The sequence below is a fragment of the Malurus melanocephalus genome, unplaced genomic scaffold, assembly GCF_030028575.1.
Source record: "Malurus melanocephalus ecotype Western Australia unplaced genomic scaffold, MMel_1.1 scaffold_237, whole genome shotgun sequence".
NCBI classification, from domain to species: Eukaryota; Metazoa; Chordata; class Aves; order Passeriformes; family Maluridae; genus Malurus; species Malurus melanocephalus.
This window is the reverse complement of record NW_026623469.1, coordinates 951,570-978,269: the sequence shown is the minus strand read 5'-3', so window position 1 is coordinate 978,269 and position 26,700 is coordinate 951,570. Positions and strand designations below refer to the sequence as shown.

The 26,700-nt window shown below is 54.4% G+C and overlaps 2 protein-coding genes across 7 annotated transcripts; one reads left to right on the top strand and one right to left on the bottom strand.

Moving 5' to 3' along the window:
* Nucleotides 1–607: 607 nt before the first annotated feature.
* Nucleotides 608–19,158, bottom strand: PHKA1 (phosphorylase kinase regulatory subunit alpha 1). 6 transcript variants are annotated; one of them, XM_057375041.1, is made up of 33 exons: nt 19,014–19,158; nt 18,753–18,911; nt 18,212–18,259; nt 17,489–17,657; nt 17,036–17,118; nt 16,780–16,860; nt 16,247–16,345; nt 15,991–16,137; nt 15,622–15,675; nt 14,007–14,129; nt 13,795–13,890; nt 12,924–13,031; nt 12,657–12,735; nt 12,094–12,228; nt 10,950–11,059; nt 10,165–10,309; nt 9,175–9,253; nt 8,681–8,760; nt 6,556–6,732; nt 6,065–6,159; nt 5,761–5,900; nt 5,478–5,634; nt 5,241–5,320; nt 4,968–5,046; nt 4,752–4,881; nt 4,275–4,376; nt 3,738–3,853; nt 3,383–3,421; nt 2,343–2,387; nt 1,923–2,093; nt 1,371–1,424; nt 1,034–1,234; nt 608–783 (listed from the first exon to the last, which is right to left on the bottom strand). In XM_057375041.1, the coding sequence occupies exons 1-33, from the start codon at nt 19,089–19,091 to the stop codon at nt 610–612; spliced, it is 3,633 nt and encodes a 1,210-aa protein (XP_057231024.1). In that variant the 5' UTR covers nt 19,092–19,158; the 3' UTR covers nt 608–609. The 6 variants fall into 6 exon arrangements, with proteins under 6 accessions (XP_057231024.1, XP_057231022.1, XP_057231027.1 ...); XM_057375039.1 differs by having other exon boundaries at nt 1,923–2,387; XM_057375044.1 differs by lacking the exon at nt 2,343–2,387.
* Nucleotides 19,159–24,917: 5,759 nt separating this feature from the next.
* Nucleotides 24,918–26,467, top strand: BMP15 (bone morphogenetic protein 15). Its single transcript, XM_057374984.1, is given in 3 exon segments — nt 24,918–25,220; nt 25,711–25,907; nt 25,909–26,467. Coding segments are annotated over 3 exon segments (1,059 nt in total).
* Nucleotides 26,468–26,700: the final 233 nt, after the last annotated feature.

Here is a 26,700-nt window from a genome sequence, read left to right as displayed (position 1 = left end):
GGGGGAATGCTGGGCTGCCTGCTTCCAATCAGCACAGCTGTGGCTGGGCTGGACCATACTGATTTTAGGTGTGCTGGGAGAAAGACTAAGGCATCATCCCCTATTCCTCTAGCAAACTTTTCCATCAGCAGCTGAAAGAACAAGAGCTCCAGCCTACACTAGGCTAAATCCTACAGATTTGGAATAAAAAGCAGCACAGAAGAGGTTAAAAACTGCAAACCTGCTGGAGACAGGGAGAGTGTGAGCTGGTCAGGGAGCACTGTAGTGCTGAGCACACAGGTCTGGCCAGGGAAGCCCTTTCCAACTCCCTCAAAGGTCTCTCCAAGGGTGATGGCTCAGGAGGAGTCATGCAGACAGAACATTCCAAAACAAGCAGGCTTCAAAGCTCAGCCTTTCCCTTGCTCCTCAGGCCACACCCAGGCACAAGTCAGTTTAGGACACATGCCTTCTGCGGAGTTCCTGAGAGGGCCATTCACACACCAAGAGGCCAAGGCTGGGAGGAGAGATGGCCACACAGGCTGCCTTGCAAACTAAACTAGTGTTTCTCTTTACAAGCTTTATGAAATAACCTTCCTAGAGCACCTGCAATCCAGTGAGGAACTGCAAGAGCTACTGCATAGAGCAACCATCTGTGGGCAGAAAGTCATACACGTACAAGGCGACCGACTTGGACAGGTAGGTCATGGTGCCAAACCGGCCACTTGGTGCACTGTCATACAGCAGGCTGCAGATGCCTGTCGAAGCATCCCTCTCCAGCATGTGCTCATCAGCGCCCAGAGCTTTCTGGATTTTGGATAGGGAAGGAGAAAGGCATCATTAGTAATGAGGGCCATCCCCTTATCCACTTCCACCCAAGCATCCTCTATCGCACTTATAGTATGACACATCAATGGTGAGCAGTGGGACGAAGATACTACAGCTTTGCTGACCCCATGAACACAATAGGGACAACAGGCAGGGCCCTCCAAGTGGGTGAGGGCTGCACAGCTGTGGGGAATGTAGCCAGCAGCCCTGGGTGAGGCCTGGCCCCTACCTGCTCCTCATAGAAGAGGTCATTGGCTATGTGCAAGATCTTTTCCACAGCTATGATGCCACCAATGGTGTGCACCTCCATATCCACCAGCATGGTGAGCACTAAGATAGCTTCCACCAGCAGCTGCCTGTACTCTGGCTGGGGCACGCGGTTGAGGACAGACTCCACATGTACAGCAAACTTCAGTTCCCCTGGGGTCATCTGTGAAGAGGYAGAAAGAAGTGTACCCTAGAGCACTGTATCACCAGCTCAATTCCTGAGCTATGCTGGGCAATCAGCCAGGGTAACCCAGCACACAAAAACCCACATGCCCCGCTTCCTATTCATGTGAACCTACCTCTCTGGTTGTTGAGGAGGGAAGAACAAAGCCCTCCACAGAGAGGCCATGGCACTGCAGAACAGGAAGGAGAGWTCGTGATTATGGCTTGGAGAAACACCATGCTAAGACGCATAGGTCCAGCCCACAAACTTGTTCCCATTTGAACACTGGTGCATGCTGCCCATACACCCCAGCTCTGCCTCCTGACTCCACACAGCATCACTCCTTTCCCATCAGTTCAGCATCAGCCAGAGCCCACCTGAATGGGAGCTGAGGATGGGCTGTGCCCAGACCACTTTCAGCCATGCCCCTGTCTGTCTGATGTATGAAGCACCTGAGCAGACCCCAGCTCCCCTCAGCAAAGTGCAGGCTGAGGTAGGTCCTACATGACTACAAGRCAATTGCAAGTCTTCCACAGCTTTCCAAGTTCAGCTGCAGGCCTTGTCTATGAAGCACACATCTACACCACAGCAGGGACCAGCCCTGAGTGTCGAAGTCCCCCTGGCAAAGCTGATGCCTGGGACCAGAGSCTCAGGTGCATGGAGAGACACCAGCTGATGTTCAGCTCACCTTYTGCAGGACATTCCAGACCTTCTGGTAGAAGCCCACAGGGACACGGTTAAGGGCCCCATCCAGCCGTCGTCTCCGCTGCCACTGACCCTGCCGGCTGTCCTTACTGCTCTGGTCTTCCAGCATGCTTGAAAAGGAGTCCTTGTCCAGCAACTCTGTGTGCCTAGCAGACTGGGCAGACAAAGCAAGAACCACAGAGGCTGCTGCAAAGTTAAATATCCCACAGGAATGCAGCCTGCTGCTGTTCAAGAACTTGTGGTTCTCCAGCCTCATTCTCAAGACAGAGCTGCCATCCCCCACCCCCAGCAAGGCCCACCTTACAGTCCTAGCTCCCTGCAGCACCCCCCAGAGCACAGCTCTTTCCCACAGCCCAGTCCCAAACAAGACAGACGCCATGTGTGCAGCCAACAAACAGGTTACCAGAGAGGACTTGAGGTCGATGCTCCCAGACTGCAAACTGAGSGGCTGAAGGAGAAAGGGAGAGATGGAAATGAGACCATGCCAGAGCACAGTAGTGGTTACATGAAACAGAGCAGCAGCAGCACAGATCAAGGTCAGGTCACAGGGCAGTTATCCCAGGGCCAGGCTTAGCTGAAGACAGAKGGAATTTCAAAAAGAAAGCTGCAGAAGGCTGCACATGCCAGGGCTGCAGCAGCAGGGGGTTTGTGCTGGTCTGCACATAGGAATAGGACTGTTACTGCCCTGCTGGCTGCTGGCATGGGCAGTGATTTAATCTCGAGCAGACAGGGGACCAGTAGCAAGGTCACTGCCCACAAACAACCCTGTGTGATGTCAGGTTTCACACTGAAGCAAGTTGGCTCTAAATCTGCTGCATCAGCCTGATCCCTGCAAGCTCCATCTCTTTGATGACTGGACTCCTTCTAGAGCTCAGGACTCCTCCCGGACACAKGCCAGGCACAGGAGGAGATCCTTGGCATTTGTAGCTGACCAGAAGCCTCTTTCCCCAGAGGAGAAAGAGCTGAGGAGGCTACAGACAGGATCCAGTGAACTGTCCAGCAGAGTCCCTACCGGTCATGGCACAGGAAGCATCATGCCATTCTGCTCAGCAGATTTTCTGGGTATAATGGAATGTATTTGAGCACAGTAGCTCTGAAGCACAGCTCCCAGCTGGCTGTAATGACAGAACACCCACAGGTTAGGGAAGCCTTCTTCCCTGTGAGTTCAAACAAGGCAGGTCCCACTCCAAGGGGAGCTCTTTGAAAGGTTGTGGGCAGTGCCAGCCCTGGGCTGCCACAGAATGTTAAGCCATGCTGACCTTTTCCCAGGGACCCAGCCTCCTTCATTGTCCTGAATACAGCAGCCCTGAGCCTGCATAGAGGGGAAGCCAACTCATTGCTCCAACAGCTGAGGGAAGCTTATTGACTCATGCATTCAGGGAAGCTGCCTGGTGCATGGCATGAGGGGCAGAAGCTGAGGATGCAGGACCAGGGGGGCTTCACCTTACTCCCAGGCAAAGACTGCCTACGTTTATCCAATTGCTGCAAGAGAAGAAGGAAGTGATCTGCTGTTGGAAGAGGCCTATCAAGACACTTGCCATACCTGGGACACCACATGGTCCTCCCCACCCCTGCATCTTCTCAAGCAGGTGAGAAGTTGTGTTCACRTTGCCAGGGCAACGCCCAATTGCCCACCCACTACCAGATTCACCCCAATTTTCCCCTCAGGGCAAGACTGGWGACAAAATTAGCTCCTGGAAACATCTGAGTCTTCCACTCTTCCATCAGTTCTGCCTGGTGTGTAGCTGTTTTTCACTCACAAGACCTGTTGTGAGCAGCCTGCACCACCTGCCCTCACCTGTTTGATTTCACTTCTCAGCCTGACAAGGCCCATGCGCTCAGGCCTGCTGGTCCCAACAGCTCCCACATCACAGATGGAGACAGCAGTGGTGAGCGAYGAGTCCACTGAATGCACTGGAGGGGGAGAGAGGTCTAGACTGGGCAACATTGGTCAAGGCATGGCCATCCCTCATCACTGCCTGGGCACCCAATACCCCTGTATGCCCTTGCCCTCTAACATTGATAGCATCAGATCCATGAACTGATGCATCAGATCCATGAACTGATGCAACAGAACTGCTTCAATTCAGACCCAACCAGGACAAATGCCAAACTAAGCAAAGCTCAAATAGCCATGAGATTTGGGCTTGATCCCAGAAGTCACTCAACAACATCCTTATGAAGAGCAGAGCTTCCTGCTGGACCCCTCCAATGCTGAAGCATCTGTGCTGAACATGAGGGAGAACAGGGACACTCCTCACAAGTAGGAACACATAGATCTGGCCACATTCTGCACTCAGCTTTGCCCCAAGATGCTCTTTGCTGAGAAACTCACCACTCCTTTCCACCCCAAACTCTTTGCCAGAGAGGATGTGATAGAGGAGGCTCTTCATGTCTGATGGGCTGAGATTCATCAGGTTCTCCGTGGCTTCTCTAGCTGGAGAGAACAGAACTGTGATTTTGTAGCCTGCCTCACAGTCCTCCTAGGACATTTCTATCCTGCATGCCAATCAGCAAGCAGTGGGAGCCCTGGCACAGGACCTCATCTGACAAGGACATACACTAGCTCCAGGTGTTGCCTACAATATAGACTCTTCCCCATGCCAGCCCGACATACACTGGGATAGAGACTGCAGTGTAATCACTTCMTTGTGCTGCTCAAGGACAGGTCCAGCTGCAGACACTGGCACTTCCATGCAGTGTCATGTCCTAGCCTGAGTTGCCCACTTTTAAGAGTACTCCCTTCTGGCTGACAGAGCCCCAAGCATCACAGCACCTACCCCAGCTAGGGTGCTGTCACTGCTACATGTACCTGAACAACGCAGGGAGTGTGCCAGCTCTGTTGCCATCACCTGGATGATAAGCCCAATGCGGATGCGGAACATCTCAGCAAACAGTGCAGGCTGTGTRCGTATGTACATGGCCAAGTACACCATGATTTCCTGGAGGGACACAGGCAGATCACCCCACTGCTGTTCACCAGGGCAGACACTCAGCTGTGAGGTCCCCTCACATCGTGGTCCCTCACCTGGGTGAGGATGGACACACTGAGGTTTTTCTCACTGGCTTCATCAATAAGGAGAACAAGTTCCTCATAGGGGATTGGGCTGGGGTGCAAACAGCAGAACAGGTAAGAGGCAACAGAGCAAACCCTGCATACCCTCAGTTTGTACAGCCCAAGAGGAGAGATACAGGCTGGGGACAGCTACTCAGGGCCACTCCTGCCCATGGACCCCAGAGCAGCAGGCTCACATCCAGACCCAGCCCAGCATGCTTGGGGCGGAGGAGGTGCCACACTCACGTGGAGATTGTCTTCTCACGTGGCTCTGGAGGTAGCCCCACTGTCAAGTGTTTCTGATGAGAAAGAAGGTCAGTACAGGCCTGGGGACAGAAAGACAGGCACTGTCAACGGCTGAGGGTTTGAGGGCTCAGCACATGGCAGGAGACAGAGCTGATGCAGCCATGGTTCACCTGCTCACTCTGCTGCCTCCTCCCTGACAAACCTCAGCCTGCTAGAGGCTTGCTGGACAGCTGTTACCTCATCCAGAGCTTCAACCTTCTTCTTGAGGATGCCAGAAATGTAGCGGATCAGGGCCCACTGGCATGTCTCCCCCACCCGCACATACAGCTCAGTGAGGAGCTCCTTGACGGTGGGGCCAGGCTCACCATCAAGCCCCGTGTGCCACTCAGGTCCCCTGCAGTGAAGGAGGCACTGGGTTATATCCAGCAATTGGCATGTCAGCAGCTCCCTGGCAGGCCCCCTGGGCTGTGCCAAACACCTTTATGCACAGTGAGCCCTCAGGCCACAGAGCTCATCCTACTTGAGGATGTGGAGCACATAAAGGATGTCTGCTTGCTCCTGCAGTGTGGGGCAGATGCGCAGCTGGTCCACCAGTGCCTTGCAGTCCACGTTGCCATCCTCGTCACGGGGCAAGTTCATCTCTGTGTATAGTGCATGGCTCTGAGGGAAGGGAGACCCGTGCTGCTGATTAGCACCACCACAACCACCAAATGGACCCATGCCATGTTCCCCCTTGTCAAACAACAAGCCTTCCCCTTGCAGTCTTGCAAGGAACTCTGGCTCTAGCTGAAAGGATAGCTCAGTCTGGGAGAGACAGAGGTCACCTTGCTATCCGAGTCATGCTGGTGGGGTGAACTCAGCAGCTTGACCGACTGCTGGGATGCCTGGAAGATCCTGCTGGGGACATACATCCCAACATCTAAAAAAAAGCAGCAAATATTGATGGAGATACATCCAGCCCCTATCACCACTGCTGTGCCCCCAACTACCTCAGATACTCTCATACTTCTCCCACAGCAGTCCCTGCAGAGAAGCTGGCTATGGGAGAAGCAACCCCTGTCCATCCATTCAGAGGAACACCACAGGGAGCTGCTATCCTTTACTGAGTTTCCGTGAGACTGTATAGGCACCAACTCCAAGACACTCCATGGCCTGGAGTAACACAATGCACATAATACGCCTTTGCCCAGATAAAGGCTTAGTTCCTCTGCAATCCATGGGAACTCCAGCATCATACAACTGTGAAAGCTCCCAAAGCACTTCAGGCTCACCTCTGGGCTCAAGGGAAGGCGTGGAGGGTGCTGGAGTTACTCACTCTGGACATGCAGGTCCTTGGCCTTGGAMGCCAGGGACATAAGGTCACGGGTGGTGTGGACAGCAGCCCTGAAGCGGTTCAGGCCTCCCCGCTGGGTAGTGGGAGGCAGGTTTGACTGTGGASTTGTGTGCTGCAGCAGGTGATCCAGGTACTGAGCAACCTCATCGTAGGTCTCCTCTGGAAGGGAAGGCAGCTGAGCAAGGGTTCAGCCATTTTGAGTTGTGGCACCCCAAGGTCTGGAAAGCTCCCAGCTGTGCCTCAGCAAGGACAAAGCTTTGCTGGCTGCAGGAAGTGACAACGTAGGGCCAGTGCTGGCAGCCACTGGGACTGACAGTGCCAGCAGCCAGGCACACAAAACACCCTTGTTCCTGCATGACTCCTGCCTGGGACACTGCCTGCCCCAAACTGGGACTTCCTCTGAGTTCCACCKTAACAAACAAAGCAATGCGGGGCTGCAGCATGTGTCTGATCCAAATGTGTGCAAGGACAGGAGTGTCCTCTCAAACCCCGCGGAAAAACCCTCACATTCCTTGTCTCCAGGGAAGAAGTGGGGGGATGCACAGCCAGGGGAAGCCTGTCTAAGCAGAGACTACTCACGAGCACCCCAGCACAGCGAGGGCATCTTCCAAGCAGGACTCCAAGGGAGCAAGGCAGGGTGGGTTTTGCAACAGTTATTTCTAAGTAGGAGTTAGAGTTATGGTTCCTGCCTTGCTCTTTGCGCAGCTTAAAGCAGCTACCAACACCACATCAACAGCAGCAGAGGCACCATGCATTAACAGCAGCATGGAAGAGGGTGCTCAGAGGTGTCTGCTCAGTCAGAAGGTAAAAGTGAGGGGTTGCCCCTGCAGGGAAATGCCCCAGATACAAKACAGAGCTATGTACTTACAGTGAACCAGGGAAAAGCTACACTGCTCTCCAGCTGGCAAACTTGAGGTGTGTTGGCCTGAGAAAGTGAGCTGTAGACTGCACCTGAAGCAGCATGATATCCCTGTTCCACCCCTCATGGGAATGCTTCATGCCAGTGCCTGAAGGCTAAGCTGGAAAAGTCCTCTAGATGCCACCCTTGAGAACATTCACATGCCTGGCTGACCACAGGAAAACCTTAAAAGTTAGCATCTTTGAGATGCTGTTGAAAGGCCAGGCAGATCGTCTCACTGAGGCTGGGAGGGGAAGCAGACACCTTGGATGCAGCCTGTAAAGAAGGCTGCAGGTACAGTGAGAGAAGGGCAAGAAAAATGAGTATTCAGAGTCCCAGCAGRGCAGACACTGGCTGCAGGAGCTGCAGAGGTAAAGCAGATACTGGGAAGGATGATGACGTCACTGCAGCAGAGGTCCCCAGGCCTGCTTGCAATGGGAACAGCAAAACTTGCACCCAGCACAAGGGGGGTCCCTCATGCTATGAYGGGCCTAGGCTTTCTCAGGTACTCTCTACATAGCAGGAAAGCTTCAATTTGGCATTCACTGATGCAGCTCTGCCCAGCGGAGAGGCAAAGACTTTGGGAAAAAACAGATTAATTAGGGACATGGTGGCTCTTCACCACCACCTTGGTCACTGTGCTATCACCTTCTGCACCACCATTTCTGCATCAAGGACCCTCAGCCACATCTCCCAAGCAGAGGCAGGCTGCCAACCCTTTATCTCGTCTCCACACAGCAGCTTATGAAGGTCAGAGCTGCTCATAATAGACGAGGTTGACGGAGGGTCAGATGGGAACATGATGAGATGAAAAATTAAAGACCTGGTTGCTTTAAAACAAGCACATAAATTCCTGCTCCCCCAAACCCTGCCTAAACCTCCAAAGATGTTCTCTGCATCCATGWCAAGAGGGTTATTTATGAAACTTCATCCTTGTCACAACTACAGTATATTCCACCCCCTTACTAAATACTGTAAATTCATGAATGATGAGTACATTCTTAAAAGCACATGRAGAATACAGTGGTGGATGCTGGCAGGGAGGTTGGGTGTTATGGGTCAGTTAGGCATTTRCCACTCCACAGAGGCAACTGGCCCTCTGTTCTCCCTTACCATCCTATGCTACCTGCAAGCCATGCAGCCACTCCTTGGTGTCTAGCTTCTCAAAGCTATCACTGCTGAGCCTGTAACTCTTGGCAAAGAYCTTACCCTCTGGCCCAGGGTCCATAAAACTGAGGTGCGTTCGGCATGACGTTGTCAGGAACTCCGACAATTTACCAGTCTGAATTCTGGGCAAGAGATAGGGAGGTSAGATAAAGAGGAAATGGGAAACAATAGCCTTGGTTTTACCTCCTGGCTGCCCTTTGATGGGGAGAGACACGTTCATGAGGGGCATACACACACCAGTGTCTACTTTAACTGTCTGCAACTACTTCAGCCACAGGTGAGCATGGAAKGGATGCCCAACAGCTATTAGAGGTATCCTGCAGCATGGGTTTGATGACATGAAGAGCTATGTCCTCTCTTTTATCTCCTCAGCTGGGATTGTAGCCCCAGGGCACACTGAAAGCCTAGCACATCCCACTATATCCTCCTCAGCTTGCTCTTCCACAGCCTATGCTCTGCCCAGCAGGTATCCTCATAACCAGGCTTTTGGAAGCCACCAGCCCTCTCCTTCCTGCACCACAGGAAGCTGCACTCACCTTGCGCCACCGAAATACCCGTCCTGCAACTTCTGCAGCATCGCCAGCACTGTGGGGTGCACACTGCTGCTAGTTTCATCTGTGTGGAAGAGCACAGGCAGTCAGGCTCTCACACTCAAACTCACTCCCAGAAAGTAACCTAGGAGCAGGCAGGCATTCAGACACCCAAAGCACCATGGCCAGACCCTTACTTTGGGGTACACAGTCAGACTGTGGTACCAAAAGCACCACCCAAAAAGGAAAATTCTCAACTGTCCAGACAGGATTCAAGGAAAGCCAAGCCAGAATGCACTCCTGAGATTTCACCTTGGGCTGAACCTGACAGTACCAGAGAGCAGCACCCAACAGCCCTCATCTCTGTCTCTGCCTTTCACATGAGACAGCAGAAAAGTGGGCTGCTTTCAAGGGCAAGAGGGACCACAGCAAAAGGCATGCTTGAGAAATTAAGGGGATTTCAAGTATACGAGGATACAGAAAGGCCTTAAAGCAGAACAAAGTCACTTCCCTGCACCAGACTCACAGGGGAGCTGTGAGCTGCTGCAGGCAAGCCAGTTCTGCTCTGTGCCTTTCCTCCTTCTGGTTTACTGTTTTTCCCTCTCTGTTGACCAGGAAAGCCTTTAGCAGATGGTCAGTCTTAGGGAAGAGTCAAGATGCAGTAAGAGCACCAAGAAGACTTCTACAGAGAAATTGCTCTTTTGGTCTTCYTCCCAAAAGGCCTTCCCACAAGCCTATTTTCCTGGAGACTGAATACATACGTGCCAGCAAACAGCCCTTGAGTAGCAGACACTAGTGCCCGACAGGCAACCCTGTTAGCTGCCAGGCCAGTGTGGCTCCTCTGAGCAGTAAGCTCTTCACAGGACACTACTGGCTGCTCTAGCTTCACCATCCCATTACTGAGATGGTCACACATCTGCCCACCCCCTTCGTCCTGCAGAGCCATTTCTCAGGGCTGCTCTAGCCAAAAGCCTTGCAAGGTTGGAGTATCTATACCAAGCATGGTGTGGGAGATGGGGAAGGTGATAGTTGGTCGCCCAGTCATCCTCCAGCGGCTGCAGAGATATGAGAGGTCCGTCCTCAGCATCTCCACAATCATCTTGTTGTCAAGAGCCAGATAGAACTGCTGCTGGTCTATGAACTGTGAGGACAGCAGATGTGATCAGCCCTTCATGCAGTCACCAGGTTCTTATGGTGCCACCCATGTCTTCTCACAGGCACACAATCAGGCTAGCCGTGCTGGGCATCCTGAGGGCGTGCTCCTTTGCACTGATGGCTCATCCACCTTACTTGACAGGTGCTAGTACAGCCTAGCAAAGGACCCTCAACCCCCAGGGCAACTTCTGACCACTAACAACTATGAGGAGGTAACTAACGCCACAGCTCAGCAGCAGCATCCAGGCCCCACACAGCCAGTCCATGTTGTGCCTGTTTCAAGCAAATATGTGCTTGGAACTCCCCATAGTGCTAGGCTTGCAACACTGTTCGTCCCCTAGACACATGCCTGCCATCAGTCTCCTCCTGGTGTCCTTATCAGGGTGAGCAGAGATTTTCACCCAATACTGATCATTAGAAGGCTCAAACTGTCCTAACATGCACACATCCAGGACCACCAACKGTAATGCCTCATGTCACAGAGTTGGACTGCTCCACACTCCCAGACCGTTCAAGACTGTTGGGTCACACCTTAAAATAACTTGAGTACCCAGCCACTGAAGAAACATCCTGCCCAGGTTCATATCACAGAATAACTGTGAATGAGTCTGTACAATGTCACCCACCTGTGGGGTAAARGTAAAGATGCTCTTCCTGATTTTGTAGAGCTTGGAGGTCCCAAGGACGCCCATATGCCGATATGGCCGTCCTGTAAGGCACATCTGCTTGTTGCGGCCTGGGAGGGCAGAAGAGGAGCTTTTAGTACAAACCTCCTCACAAAAGCAGCTGCAGCAGTAASCAGTGCCAGGCTTCTGGCTACCAGCCAGCAGGGAAATGCTGGCTTGTGGTTGGGAAACCCCAGAACCCTGTGTCAAGCTGGTACAGCATTAAGGGATAGTAATTCTCTGTTCCCAGACCTGTCCAGAGCAGTAGAGACATGCTARAACAGCTACACAGCCTGTCCTGACTTCTGCAATGTCATACCTCCTGGTCTTTGGGCATGTCAGGAGCTGGAGCAGGGCTAGGGGTGCCCCTCTACATAGGGCTGGCCCCGCTAAATTGACAGCTCTATCAGCATTCCAATTGCTCCTGGATTACTTCCAAAGCCCAAGATGGTGCAGCAACATCACCCCTTGCTCATCAGATCTGGCAGCTGCCAGGCTGCTCCCCGCTCCCATGTCACACTTGGCCTTTTGGTGGCCTAAATTAGCCGACAAATTAAATCACAGCAGATCAGGTATCTCCTTTGGCCCAGGCTAAATCTCTGGCTCCTGCGCAACAAGCCCCATGCCTGAGCRGGTGCAGAATCAGGGAGCAAGCACGCAGAGCCAAGCACATCCTCCCCTCACACTCAGCCCTGCTCATGCCCTAGCAATAGCCATACTGCCTGGGCTCCAGGCTCTCTCTGCCAGGGATGGCCAGAGGACGCTTCCTGGGGTGTGGCTAGCCTTCCCCACCCAGATCTGAGTACAGGAACAAAAGTCAGCTCCTGCCCAGSTTCAACCCGCAGGGATCAGAGCCTCTGTCTGTCCCTGGGGTGACTGAGCAACTGCAAGCCAAAGCTCTATCCCTGTTAGAATCACACAGAACAGCACTGTCTGCCACCTTGCTCCCCTTGGACATGAGTGGCTTTATCAGGCCTAGAAATGGACAGCAGAACCCTCATTAGCCAGGCAGAGAGCAGGCCATGAGTGTCTATGAGCAGGAGTGCCAGGTTTGGACAGACCCTTCTGCACCACCTTTGCTGCAAGAGCAGAGAGCCCAGCTCACCCAGCCGGGCATAGATGTGGCTGAGGATACGAGCAGGCTGCACTCTGATGGGGTAGACGTCTGCCACAGTCTCCACATCAATGCCCTCCTTCTGCAGGATTGCCTTGATCCCCTCTGTTTCGGCCAGGATACACACTGTGGGTGGAAGACAGTCTCAGTGCAACAGAGGCACAAGGGAGTGACAGCACTGCCCCATGCCTTTGGGGACACATACAAGGCACACATCACAGAGAGGAAGCTGTCTGGGGTCCCTTGGGAACCAGTTCCCACTGCAGAAGTCTGCCTTGCCCTTCCAAACATTCTATACACCCAAGTCTTCCCCACCAAGTGGCAGGAAGACAGTTTTCAGTCTCTCTGAGAGGGGGCTGTTATCTGGGTCAACACAGGATGAAATGGTAGGACTTGCACCCCATCTTTCACCCACCTTGCCAGGGCTGACACTGGGCTGTATTGGCAGCAACCCAGTCAGCAGAACCACCTCACAGCCACCTCTGTGATTTCTGCACAGCTAGATTTCCCCACCTGACAGGCTCAGGGATTTGGGACTGGTTCCCTTCCCTCACCTTGGACCACCACATCAGGTTTAGGCACAGTCGCAAAACGGCGGTTGAGGGGATCTATTTCACCAGGAGCTAGAAACCCCTGTGGCAAAAAAGGTAAAAAGAGATTAAMATTTTATGGGGAAAATGAGGGATGCCTATGGACAACCCACCTTTAAGAGGTCCTGGGAGATGGAGGTGACAGCTTCCCCATGGCAGGAGGCAGCATTTGCACTGTCACAACTCAGAGCGTGGTCCCACAGCCCTCTGCAGCACCCATGGTGACCCTACCTCAGCCATCAGACAACCCAGGATGTAGAGGGATTGTCCCCACATGTGTGGCAGCTTGCCCATGGGTATCCTGTCCACAGTGTGTGGGTTCTTGTACTCCTCATCCACCTGGAAGACAAGCCAGGAGGTTAAGAAGGGATCCACAGACACAGGATGCTGAAGGAAGCATCCTCACTGTATCTCGAAGTCCAGCAGTTCAAGGGTTAAAACAAGACCCCACAGCAGCATTTGTCACAGAGGGTATAAAAAACCCTGGTTACATGCTTCTCTTCTCGTGACTGCCCCAGGCATCTGTGTCAGACAACAGATCAGCTGCTCAGCCCGTGTTTGGTTTCCCAGCTCAGGCCATCCCACTAGAAGGACTGACATCCCCCAGAAGCATCCAGAGATGCTTTCTGATACTGGTGAGGAGCACATCTGTCCTGGAAGACCTGGGCATCAGGAGGCCACTGCTCTTAGCCCAGGCCTACACARATCCCCTCCCCTCACTGAATAGGAGCTCAGCACCACCTACTCAGCCCAGGTCTGCTTGTCCTGAGCTCTTGGAGCACACAGTCTCTGCGTGAGCAGACTGTCAGAAAAGAACTCTTGCGTATGGGAGCAAGAAATGCTTTGGGAGAAAACCCCAGTTTTTATCCAAGAGTTTTGTAACAGCTCCAAACCATCCTTTTTATACATGAGGTTTCCATGCACTAATGTGCCCCTTCACTAACAATTTGGATAAATAAACACTTAAAACTTAATTATCTGGTAATAAGACCAGGAGTTTCAGCAGCTGGACTTTGATGATCCTTGGGGGTCCCTTCCCAAGAATATTTTCTGTGATTCTGTAAGACACTCCTGCTTCCCACCATAGCTCAAGATTACTCACCTTATCTGGTGGGACACTGTACAGCTCTGGCAGCAGGTGTACCCCATTCTTCCCCTTGATGAGAACGCCCTCAAGGGCTTCCCGGTACTCCTGCACCTGAGAAGAGAGAAGAGGGAATCTGCCACCAATCATGGCTCCCTGCATCATTCCCCTGCACACCTCTCCTGCCAGGGACTTCTTTCCACCAGCCCAGCAGGTCCTGCCTATCTTACCTGCTCCATGTTTCCACTGAAAATCCCATCAATCATCAAATATGCCCAGAAGAGAGGCCACTCACACTCGATGTTCTCAAATAGCTTCAGCTCAGCAGGCTCATAGTAGAGACGTTCGGGGTCCTGTAAGTGACAGCAAGGCAGGCRGTGTGTAACAGGATCTGCTCAAACTGACAGAACTTCTCCTCCTCCTGAGACCCCAGCCTCAAAAGTCCTCCCATCCCTCCTCTGCAGATGGTCAAGACAGAGCTAAAAAGTAGTTTCACCTCCAGTCTCTGTTTTCTCCATCAGACTACCCCCTCCTGAGCCCCCTGCACYGATGATGGAGAGACTTACCCTTCCTGTGATCTACCTCATCCCCAGGAGCACCCCCCAGAGCCCCCAGAACACCCCAGATGTTGTGCTGTTGTACAGCAACAGCATGACATCCCCTGTGCCACATTGGGTCCCCTTTGCCTTGCCTGCTCTGCCTGAGCCCCTCAGCATGCCTCCTCCAAYATCACCAAGCTGGCCCAGCCAGGTGAGAAGGCTTGGGCTGGTCACATAGGGCCAAAGAGATCCCTCCAGGGTCCTCCTGCCATGTGGTGTCACCATGAGCCTGACAAAAGGGAAGCTATCAGGATGAARAGCTGACTGTGCAGTCCTCCCACCTCAGCTGTGAGTGGTATTGTGCCCTTTACTCGACCCTCTCTGGTAACTGCTCTGTCTGTTGCAGAGAAGGAAGAGTGCCGGCCTTAGCAGATGATTCAGGCAGAGAGGACAGAAGGAGCTYCCAAAACCCCAACTGATTCCAGGCAGCTGCATGCCTCTGCAGGCATCGCTGCGCAGCTCCCCAGAAGTAAGTCATCCACAACTCTGAATGCTGCCAAAGCTCGTAAGCGCTGGGAACATTGGACTGGAAACACTGCTGCTTCTCTCTGGCTCTGGCTGSTTCTCTCATGCTGCCTATTATGGGCAGGTCTGTAGAGGCGCAGCGAAGGAGAAGTATTCARAGGTACTCGTGCCCAAAGGTTACAGGCCCAGCAGCTGGTGATGACTTAAAAGCYTCTGAGTATCATTTTCTAGTTCAGTGGTTATCAAATGAGACCGCTGCTTATAAAATTTTCCTGTTTTCTCTCCCCAAATCAGCAAACTCTCCACTTGCTCCCACGGCCATTCTGGCAGCGCCCACTGCTGGTATAAGAGAAGACAGAAGCAGCTTTGCCACCTCCAGAGCTGCTGCTTACAAAAGCATTGGATAGCAGCTCTGCACAGTCACCTCCCCAGGCCTCCAGCCCTYGCTCAAGGCTGGTGCAGCCCTGGGAAAGACCCCTCAGAAAGGCTTCCATGTGGGCCACTGGTCCCACCTTCTCCCAGCCTAAGAAAGACACAGCACCAGGTACCAGGATGCAGGTAGAGCCAGCTCTGGCCATCTGYTATGGACATGGGTGGGATGTACCAMCTCTGCAATGAGCTCTGGCATTTTGGGAAGCTTTGCCCAGACCCATGACGCTGCCTGGGGCTATTCAGACCTSTTGTCTTCCCAGAGCTCCCCAACACAGCCTTTGCACTGCATCCAGGCAGGCTGCTGCTTGGCAATCAAGTTCTGCCAGGCAGAAGAGCTGAGGACACTCACCTCTTTGGGAGTCCTGTATCCATCCCGGAGGAAGCGGCAACAGCCATAGCGCCCCTGAAAAGAAGGGAAAGATTTGCTGAGAAGGAGGCACAGTGTGAAGTATCTTGCACATTCAATGCAGAAGCAGGGGCAGGGTGTCTCCTTCAGCCAAACACCCCCTCCCCCCTCACTCATCCAGCACTCTGGTGATTCAATYACAGCCCGGGGCCACAGCACACAAGGCTACTTCTTTGCACACCACTGCCACAAGTCACAGAGACTGGGAGAGGACATGCCCCAGCAACCCCCCACAGAGCATGTTTTTGGCAAGAAAAGGGCTACAACAGTTTGGACTTCTGGGAACAGTGAGACAAGGTCAAAGATGCTTACCTGCAGCTTGGTGATAATCTCCTGCTTGGTGATTTCCACCAGTTCGCTGTCCTCCACAGCAAATGCGGGGTAGGAGATGACAGAGAGCACACTGGCATCCACTTCCTTGGATGTGGAGGCCCTAGGCAGCATTGAGTGGAGGATGGACTAGGCAAAAGGGAAAGGAGGTTAGGCTGCCAGGCCAGGCATCCTTCACACCCAAACCAGGCAGATCACAGTGCCTCTTGCGACAGTATAACACCTGAGTGGATCTCACCTGGCAGTGCTGCACCTCATCTGACAGCACCCGTATCACCGACTGTGGGCCTCCCTTGGCTCCAAAGAGATCTAGCTCATCCAGTGCCTCCAGGGCAGCCTGCAAGCAGGGTGAGACCGGAAGAGGTATGTCCCTCACYATGACACTCACCTGTAAGAGCTCTCGCTCCATCAGAGCGCCTCATTCCCTGTGTGTAATGCACTGCCTAAATTTAAAAGAATTTGAACCCTGCTGTGGCTGCAGAACATCCCTGGTAAAAATGGGACCACATCTCCAAACATCAAAAGGGCCTGAGCCATTTCTGACACACAACCCCCATTAACTTTTTGCTCACAGTTCAGGCAAAATCCAGGCTAGAAGGGCACAGTTTTATCCCCARTGCACACGGAGAAGAGTTTTGCTCCCCAGGAGCCAATCACTGCAYGGGGCATTGAGCCTCAGCAGTTCAACACACTCAGCCTACCCTGTCAAAAAGCAGCTCAGGGCCACTTGGTTCTCCTCACCACTGCAGTCAGCACTTCTCCCCAGCTCACCTTGGCCATGCCGACAGAACTGGCATTCAACTCGGTGATGCCCTGGTTCGTCTTGTCCCCACGCTCCCATATGCCAAAGTCCTGTAAACCAGGCACTGGTTCAGAACACACCCAGAAAGCCTTTGAACCCCATCCATTAGTGATGCTTCCAGAAGGTGCTAGTGTGGCGCAGGGGGAGCCCACAGCTTTTTTTAGACACCAGTTCAGTATCTCCACCACTGGAGCACACCCCCCTTCCCCAGCACATGCTACCCACCGCAGTCTTGTAGGCAGCTTCAATGTAGAACACGAGGTTCTGGATAAAGTTGACTTCATCCAAGCTGTGAATTATGTGAAGGCCTGAAGCAGATGGAAGAATTCACATTAGCCACTCCAAGCCCACAAGCATACCCMGACTGGGGCTGCAGTAACCCAGGGATGACTCCTCCCCACTCCTCCCATGCCTGCCCAATGAGAGTTATGTCCTAGCTGACCCCATCTCTACTCCCACCTCCCATGGCAGCACTGAGGCTTCAGACCAACAGGAGCTCTTAGAGACACCAATATTGATGCACCAAACCCACCTCAGGTGATGTGAGCATAAGAAAACAGTGGGGGTCAGGGAAGCCATTGCAACAGCTTGGCACACAGGAAGCTGCACCCAAACTGAGACTCTGGCAAACCTGAAGACCAGCACACTCAAAGCYGCAATGGCAGCCCCCAGCATTACCTGAGGCTGTCATTTGTGCCAGCATGAGGAGGTAGAGGGAAGTAGCATCCATCTGTAGGTGACCCCACTCATGGTCTCCTACCACAGTGGCACAGGTGTGGGTGTTATACTTGGCATGCAGGCAGTCCCTGGTGCTCTGACTGTACTTGAAAGCCTCTACCTTGTCCACCTTGAGAAGGGCAAAGACATGTAGGTATCCATCAAACCCTGTCTCCASAGAGGTCTGACAGCTCCCAAGCCAAGGGCTGCCCCATGCCATGAGCYGAGCACATGGAGACATGCCTGGCAAGGCAGAAATTCCACAACCCCTGGGCTGAGCCCCACTGTGCACCAAGACAGTGAATGCAGGTTCACATGCCGCTGTGGCACAGGGCTGCAGCTGTGGAGGGTCCACTGCCACAGCTGCACCATACAGAGAAACAGGTTACCCAAAACGCCCCCAGGGAGGAGGTGCAGAGTCCTAGCGCCAGCCAGGCCATGAGACAGGGAGCATCTGGCAAAGGCTTTGCTGGCCACCAGCCCACAGCTCTTAGTGGAATTTCAATCACACCCAGGAGAGATGCTCACTCAGAACTTATTTCAAAACTTGCTGGAAAGGGGCCTTCTCTCTGCTCATTGGGAAAGCTGGGGAGATGGCTGGCACAGCTAAGACTGATAGTCTCTGTGGCATAGCTGAGCTTTAAGGAGACCACTTGAMACTCAGAGGTACTCCCTAACCCCTACCTGTCTCATCATGCACTGAAGCAGCCCCCGCATCAACTTCACCACGCTCTGCAGGAACRAGAAAAACACACTTGTTAATCTCCAGGAGAAACCCTGACTCGGGATCAGCTGGCCACTGACCTTTGCAGGGTTCAGCGTTTGTAATCAGAGCCCCTACTCACATTTTCACAGTCCCTGCTCCCTGGGTGGCAGCAGAGGGAAGATTTCTTGGTCTGCCAGCAAGGCCAGGTTGCCATGCTATGCAGAGGGGCAGAGGGCAAGGCTGCAGGACATGGCTCCCCAAACCTTGAGAGAAGGGCTGTGGCCCCAGATCACCCCAGAGCCAGAGGTCTGGACCCTCTTGTTGGGTTCCAGTGTGGTATGGTAAGAGCAGGTTCTGACATCCGTTCCTATCGCTCCCGCGTCGGGAGACAGCCCTGTCCTCGCCCTCACTGCATTGCCTTTGGGCCCCTGGCCCAGCTACGCCAAAGGCTGACCAACCCGGGGTGACGGCAGTCCCCGGGTAACATCAGCTCCGCCCCCGGCTCCTGCTCCCTCCTACCTGCTCCAGCTCATAGGCCTTGGCCTTGTCCTCGTCGCGGTCGGCATTCTTGCGGTAGGCCAGGCCAAGACCCCAGACCGCCAGGACGCTGTAGACGTTATCCCGGACCCAGGCGTCCTGTTGGTCGGCGCTGGCGGGGAGCAGYCCCGTCACCGCGTCCTGCGGAGGGGACACACCGTTCTCACAGAACTCCCTGGCCCAGGGACCGGAGAGGCGCGCCGGGSTGCCGAGCCCGCCCCCATTCCCGGGTAGGGTCCGTACCTGGTGGCGAAGGATGGTCTGCTGCACCAGGCGCCCGTAGCCGTCCAAACGCACGCCCGAGTTGCTCCGGCTCCTCATCACGGCGGCGACAAGATTGGGATCAGCGCTGGCRCTGGCGGGACGCCACGGGTCCTAGCAGCACCCCCACCCCGCCCATCGGCCCCGCTCCACCCCCCGGCCCCGCCTGCTCGCTGCAAGGACCACCGCAGCCCCTGAGTGGTCGCCGCAAGCACCACGGCAGCCCCTGAGTGGTCGCCGCACCCGCGCTGACCCGCGCTGGAGCAGAGGCCTCGGCCCACGGAGCGCTCACTACCGAGTGGGCAGGACCTGTCGCCATGGCGGCCCCGGGGGCCGGTGGGCAGTGGCGTTCGGCGCCCCCTGCTGGGCGAAGACCGAGCAACGCTGAGCGTGGACACGCGGATAGTCGGACGGACAGATGGATCCATGGACGCACGCACGGACACACACACGGATACCCGGACAGAAGGACGCACACATGGACACACGGATAKACAACGGACGCATGGATACCTGTGTCGGTGTGTAACGGACACACGGACTATTGTGGGACCATACGGACACACAAACACATGCACCTGTGCAGGACCGCAGAGACACACGGGTGGGTTCACGTGCTGGTGTGGGACTGTACAGACACACAGACGGACACACAGATGGATATGCGTACCAGTGTGGRTCTGTATGGACACACACACATATGCATGGACAGACACACAGACACACCTGTCGACGGAGGCATGGACACGTCCATAGGTGTGCATGTGCATGTAAGAGGCATGGATATGCACACACATGCACACGTACAGGTGTGCACACACCTACCTGCACTGGAGCACATGCACAGACAGACTCGTGTGCACATATAMATCCACATGCACATATGTGTACACAGGTGTGCACACACCCTTTGCATTTCAATGTGTCCAGAGCACACAGAAATACACACGCACATGCACACCTACATAAAGCCACAAGTGTGCAAACTTGTACGTACCCACAGCTACTCACACATAAGCATACACACACGTAAGCACATGCACACACATAATCATTCACATGCACACACAGGCATACACTGCATACACCTGTGTGTACAGATGTGGGCCGGCACGTGTGCATCATACAGATGTGCACCCATACAGGTGCACCAGCAGCATGTGGAGGTCCTTGTCCTGGGGACCTCGTTGGGCAGGTGGGGGCCAAGTGGGTGCTGTGTCAGACTCTGCACCTGTTGGGAAGATACAGGAGCCCGCAGGTGTCATATGCCACCCTGAGGCACACATGGCCCTATCATCCATGTAATCTGCCTTTGCACAGCTGGGCAGGGAYAGAAAATTACTGAATGTGGGCAGGGGACAGTGAATTTATTTTCTGTGCAGAGCATCTGGAGTGATGGAGCCACAGCGTTGCCCCAGGGAGCTCGGCAGCACAGTCTTTCKCTGGCCCAGCCCACAGGGCATATGGCTGCTGGAGTCCTGTCCCAGCAGTGAGTGTACACAGTGCCTTGGTCTCAGTGCACCATAGACATTCCTGGGGATGCCAGTGGCTGTCAGCACTCATACTGTGTTGGGGCACACACCCAGYCCTGTGGGGCAGAGCAGCCGGGCCAGGGTGTCCAGAGGGGTGTCTAGAGGCGAAACAGCCCTGAGATGGGGGCACCTGAGGGCAAAAGGGGGATGCCCTAGTCTGGACTTACTGGAACTGGAGGACACCACAGTGGTGTGCACAGGAGGTCCCTGGACTGTGGGCAGTGCAGAATGGTGTAGGGGTGAGGAATCACAGGGTCAAGAACTCACAAAGTTGGTGGGGTTGCAGTACTTGTGAGGCCCCATGGCTGGGAACATCAGGGTACATGGAGGGGATCCCAGGGCTTGTAGGGATGAGAGACATGAAGAGTCTCTCTCAGGGATGCAGGCAAGGCTAGGCAGGGGGTGATGCAGGGGGTGATGCAGGGGATGAGCAGGTGTCCTCAGTCACTGCAGGCTCTGGTGACACACTCAATGCTGTGCCAGCAGTGGGGACCTAGGGGGCTGCTGTCCTCCATCCTCTAGAAGRGTGTTGTGTGGGGCAGCTGGGGGATCACATGCCCCCCCACCCCCTGGGGCTCCTGGAGCACCCAGAGGAGCAGATGAGGCAGAGAGGGGGTTTCTGAGTCTCCTGAGACATGACCCTCATGGCCAGACCCACCTTGAAGGAGSTGGAGAGAAGCAAGAGGAGGGAGAGGAGTAATGCCAGGCTGATGGTGATGCTTGGGGACGGTAGTGGGGACTGCACTGGCCCTGTCAGCCATTCTGAGTGCTGAGKCTTCCGTAGCACTGCCAACTCCATCTGTCAGGTACCTCCTCTAGGCACCTGCTCCTCCTGGTCCTAGGCTGAGAAACAGCCCCTTGTTACCTCTCACCCCAGGTGGGGGCTGCCAGGACCTCTGTGGGGTATCTGGATCCTGGCTATCCCTGTTTGCCTCCAGCAACAGTGCCTGGCAGGGTGCGTGGGGAGCAACTCCTCTCCCCAGCTGGGTGAGCTCCATCCTGACACCCCTGTACTGTACCCGGCCCAGATTTGCCCCAGCAAGGGCACATACTGCAAGGGCACCTATGACATGTTGCCTCTCTGCCCAGTGCCATCCTGGAGGATGTGGGATGTGAGGTGGTCATGCCCACTTGGGAGAGGCAGCAGGAGGGATAGTCAATGGGCACCCTGTGGAAACAAAGCAAAGCCTCAGTGTGGGCTTTGGGGCCGGGGAAGGAGCTGGGGTGTTGGCAGCAGGTGAGGGAGGGGGGCCACTGGCATCCTACAGTGTCCAGGGCTGGGTGCATGCCCAGCTCCATGCCTTTTATCATTGCTTGCCTGAATCAGTCAACACCATACACTTAATGATTGATAGGGGTCAGATCTGTGAGCTTCCAAAAAAGCAGAAGACATTGATTCCTCACCCATGACCAAGATATGGCTAAACTGGGRACAAGGGGCAGGAGAGGAGCCTGGCCTCTGTGGTTTCTCATTCTTCCAGGATAGGAAAGAAACTTCAAGGCTGGCAGGAAAGGGAGGGATTGGCGTTGACAGCATCCTGACCATCAGCAAACGCTTACAGGAAAAATATTAGTGCTTAAACATCTCCATGGAGTTTTGGCCGKCATTAACAGATGGGGTTGGCGCCCAAGCAAGAGGAGACCCTGGCAAGAGCCATGAGCTGAGAAGAAATTGCACCCTGGTCACACTGCCCCCAAGCTCTGGTAACAAGGATGATGACTGCCACCTATGCCTTGCTGCTCAAAGAATGGAAATTTTGCTCCAGCACTACAAACAGGGCATCATATCCAGCCACAGGCAGGTTTGCTTGTAGATACCTACCCAAAATTGCCCTGGCAGAGAAATGCCTTGGCCAAATGGTGACAGACAGCCCCAGGACACCTGGCTCATTGCAACTCTTGTCCCATACAGAGGGATTTACAGCATCTTGTTCCCAGTCCCATAGAGGCAGTTGCCTGCAGCCACATCTGGTATCCTCTACATTTGGGCAGGTCTATGCTCCAGGGGAGTTCCTTCTCACAGGTCCTGCTTGAACCAGTTGGCATTTACCCCTGCACCCACCCCACTCCAGTGAAAGCACAAGGGCACTTACACGGGGATACAGCTTATGGTAGCCTATCCCAGGGGGCACCTGCTGCACTCCAGGGACAGTGCAAGAACAGGCCAATATGGTCTTCAGCAAAATCAATTTATTTATTCACAGTCAAGCAATAAATAGAGTAAAATCAGGCAGCAGGGGTACTGAGAGTGGGACTGATCCTTCTGGGAACAGGGATGTGCCAGGGAGAGCCCAAGGCCTGTGTGAAAGCAAGAGTGCAAGAAGGCAGAGAGACATCTGCAATGGTCAGAAGTCTGACTTCTGGTATAAGACAAGACCTGAGCCCTGCTAGAAAAGCCAAAGTGTTAAAGAACAAGTGTGTCAGGGGAAGCAGCAGGCAGACCCCAGCACAGACAGCTGCCTCAGCCTCTAGCACTGGAAGCAGAGATGGCAGCTCAGGTCCCTCCAGTTTTTCACAGCCCTTCCAGAGCAGAACTACAGAGGAGGAGAGAGGCTTCCTCCATCCAGCCCAAATTCTCAGCCCAGTGAGATGCTTCTGCAGCTGAGACTAGACAGGGATGGGGTGCATGTGAGTTGGGAAGGAATCCCACAGGCAGTCACATCACCTGACATGTGACAGATCCTGACACCACCAATGTCAAATGCAAGACACAGGGACACCTGGATTTCTCACCCTGCCCTGGCTCCACCAGGAGACTCATAGCACCTCCAAGAGCTTCACACTCCAKTTTAGGGACACAGCTCATCTCTGAGAGCATCAGGCCAAGACACCTTTCCCACCAAAACCAGGYAGCAGTCACGGGGGTTGCAGGAAGGACAGATGCCATGGGGCAACCTGGGCTGTTTGTAGTGCTGGAGCCCACCCAGCAGTGAGGCATACTTCCCCCTCATACGTCCCCACATCTTGACATGTCCCTGCATCTGACAGGTCCACCGCCAACCTGAGTCTCCTGCTCTTCCCTATGGCCTTCTCACCCACCTTGTCAKGCCACCCACTCATGACTGGCTGCTGCTATGCCCAGAGTTTTCCCAGCCTTCATTGGCTTGTCTGCCCCTTGTGCACTTTCCCAAATGAGTAACCAGGGCTGCCTGGCAAAGCGAGACAGCTCCGTGCCCTGGCTTATCACGTGGCCCCACAGCACRTTAAGCATCACACACACCCCCACACAGCCCTCCCACTTCTTAGAACTGTGCCCAGCTGGCACCAGGAAGGGTGGTCAGCAGGCACCAGTACAACCTCGTCAGCTTTCCTATGTCCCTGTGCCTCCACTGGTGGCTCCCAGCCAGTGTGCCTACTCCCTGGCCCACTCCATCCCAGCAGGAGGGCAACAGTGTACTGTGGGTTTTGGCATGACACCAAGGGCTCTGGAGGTGGCACTGGCTGCAACTGCCCATACCCMACTCTGTACCCCAGGCAAACACCATGGAGCCACAGTCCCCAGTATGCACAGTGCCTCAAATGGCCCATGCCAACAAGAGAGTGGGCTTCATGCTCACAACCTTTCAACTTTGAGCAGGTGCTGGCAGMAAGACCTGAAAACTGGTCAAGGTACGCAAAGTTGTGGACATGCTGATGGTGATGGCAGAATGATGCCTACAGTGGGGTACTACTGGCTGACCCGGATATACTCAGCACTGCTGGGCTCAGGGTCGCTCTGCTCACTCACGTGCCTTAGTGCCAGCTGRGTAGAGTGAGGCACTGGGCAGTCTGGCTGTGCTGTGGGGCTGTCAGGGAGCAGATCCCCAGGCTCTGTGCCTGCTTGGGGCAGTGTGGACCAGCTTGCAGCAATGGGCACAAAGGTGGTGAGCCATTGCCAGAGAGTCAGCAGAGTGGAGGGAGCTGGAGGGGCTCTCACCACATGAGAGCACCCTCTCAGGTTCCAATCTCATTCCCCTAGGACCCAGGGACCTTCTGCCTCTTTAAAWCCTGATTGAAATCATGCCTTTAAAATAGGCTTTGGCAGGGACATCCTACCATTTAGCAGGAGGCTGTCTGGGAGCCTGTGKGCTGAGTGAGCTGGTTCTCCTGCCCCATTTCACCACGCTCCCCTACCCCAACACCTTTACAGCCCCCATAGCCAAGCTCTGTTTGGTTAGCTTTGCTCCTGATCTAGGTTTTAGTCTCTTTAGTCTGGAATTTGTACTCCTTTTTGTATACAGAATCCCCCCCACCTTTCTGCTTCTGTGCCAAGCTGAAGCAGCTGGTGTGATAACAGCTGGCAGCACCCTGAGATCCTTCTGCTGGTGCCCACTAACCTGCTCCCTTCCCAAACACACACTCACCTATCATGGCTATGCCCTACTCTTTCACCAGCCTCCTCTGCCTCCTTGTTGTGCCCCTTTCCCAGGCTTCAAACCAGTCCCCACTGCTTCTTGGCTCCCTGCCTGCTGTGCCCATCCTGCCTCTCCTGCAGGCCCTGCAAACATAGGCACCAGGCAGCCCAGGCTGGCACGTGGGGCCAGCAAATGGGCAGCCCCTGCACTAGATGCTGAATCTGTACTGGCATGCCACTGACTATGAAGACTGACCCCACCACAGMCTGAGCTTCAACACCTTCCACCTGGTCCAGGCCAGTTCCCATTGGCGTCAACCCTGGGCACATAAGGAATCAGTGGGCACTAAGGATGGCATGGAAGCTTAGCTGAGCTAGTAGGATGGAATTGAGCTCTGAAGGCAGGGTATCTCTCACCTGCTTGCTTCCCCCCCTACAGTGTCCTGGTTGGGGTTGCTCTTGGCCATGGGGTTCCATTTGGCAGGAGTCCAAGGCTCTACTCCAGGGGTGAGATGGGCAAATGTGTGGCTGGCCCTTGTGTGTCCTTCTCCCCTGCCCAGCCTGCTTGATGCTCTGCCAGGCTAGTAGTGTTGGTGCAGAGGATAGGAAATGTTACAGACTCTCTTTGCCCTTCACCCCACCAGCAAGCCATAGCTCATGCCTTCTGTTTGCTGCAGCTTCTGCCTTCTGCTGGAGCAGATGGCTGTCACAGGCTCTGCTGTGCTGTGTRGGGCTGGGACAGCACCATGGGAAAATGGGGTGCTGCACAGTGCTTGCTGCACTGTGCTAAGGGGATACTGGTCACTGCTTCCTTGCAGGTTGCTGGAACTTGTAGGCCCTCACCTACTGCCTGGTGGGCCAGCCAGAGGCCCAGCACCTCCTTAGAACCACTGTGGTCTATCTGCCCGGTCTGTCACTAGGCAGTGGTCTCCTCCTCTGCTCTCTGGAGTTGGTGGTGGCTGGCGAGGCACCCAGGGTGCTACTCAGCCTTACTGCCCGTCCCCGCCATGGCCGAAGTTGACGTCACTCCTTACCTGGTGCTGGGGAACAGCAGCATGGGGAGCCTGGCACTGCGCCATATRTGTATGCATGCTGGCTGAGGAGGAGGCCATGATGCCCCAGTGGCTCCTAGCTGCCCTTTCCTCCTTCTCTACCTTAGTGATAAATAGGCAGGGTTGGCACCTCTGGCAGCAGATCCCCACTGATACTGGCATGATACAGGGACTTTGGCTCCTGACCTGCCCAACTACCTATGGGAGCAGGGATGGGAGAAGAGTGACTGTTCCCTCCACCCCTTCCTGTCAGTTTTGCACCCTTGGGCTGGGACCCACTGCTACAACCCACACAACTGCAAAGGCACCTGTCCCCATCTGCTCCACTATGACCACCATGCTCCCAACCATGCTGTGGTGCAGAGCTTTGTTCATCAACTAGTGGATGCCAATGTGCCCCAGCCCTCTTGTGTGCCCTACTGCTACAGCCCCATCAGTGTCCTCATGATCGAGCACAATGGAGGCATACTGTATAAGGAGTATGAGAATATGATTGCAGAGTCCTGCACCTGCCAGTAATTCCTACTGCCCCAGCACATCACCCCTGGGCTCTGCCTCTTCCTGCACATCTGGACTTTACCGTGCTCTGCCTGGAGCTCACTTGGCTCATGTCCCCTTCCCCATGCAGCACTGTCTAGTGGAGAGGTTTTACAGTGATAATTTTATGTAAATTTAAGATTTTTAAAGGCAGGAACCTGTGCTGGGACAGTTGCCCCATGGCATCTGTCCTTCCTGCAACCCCCGTGACTGCT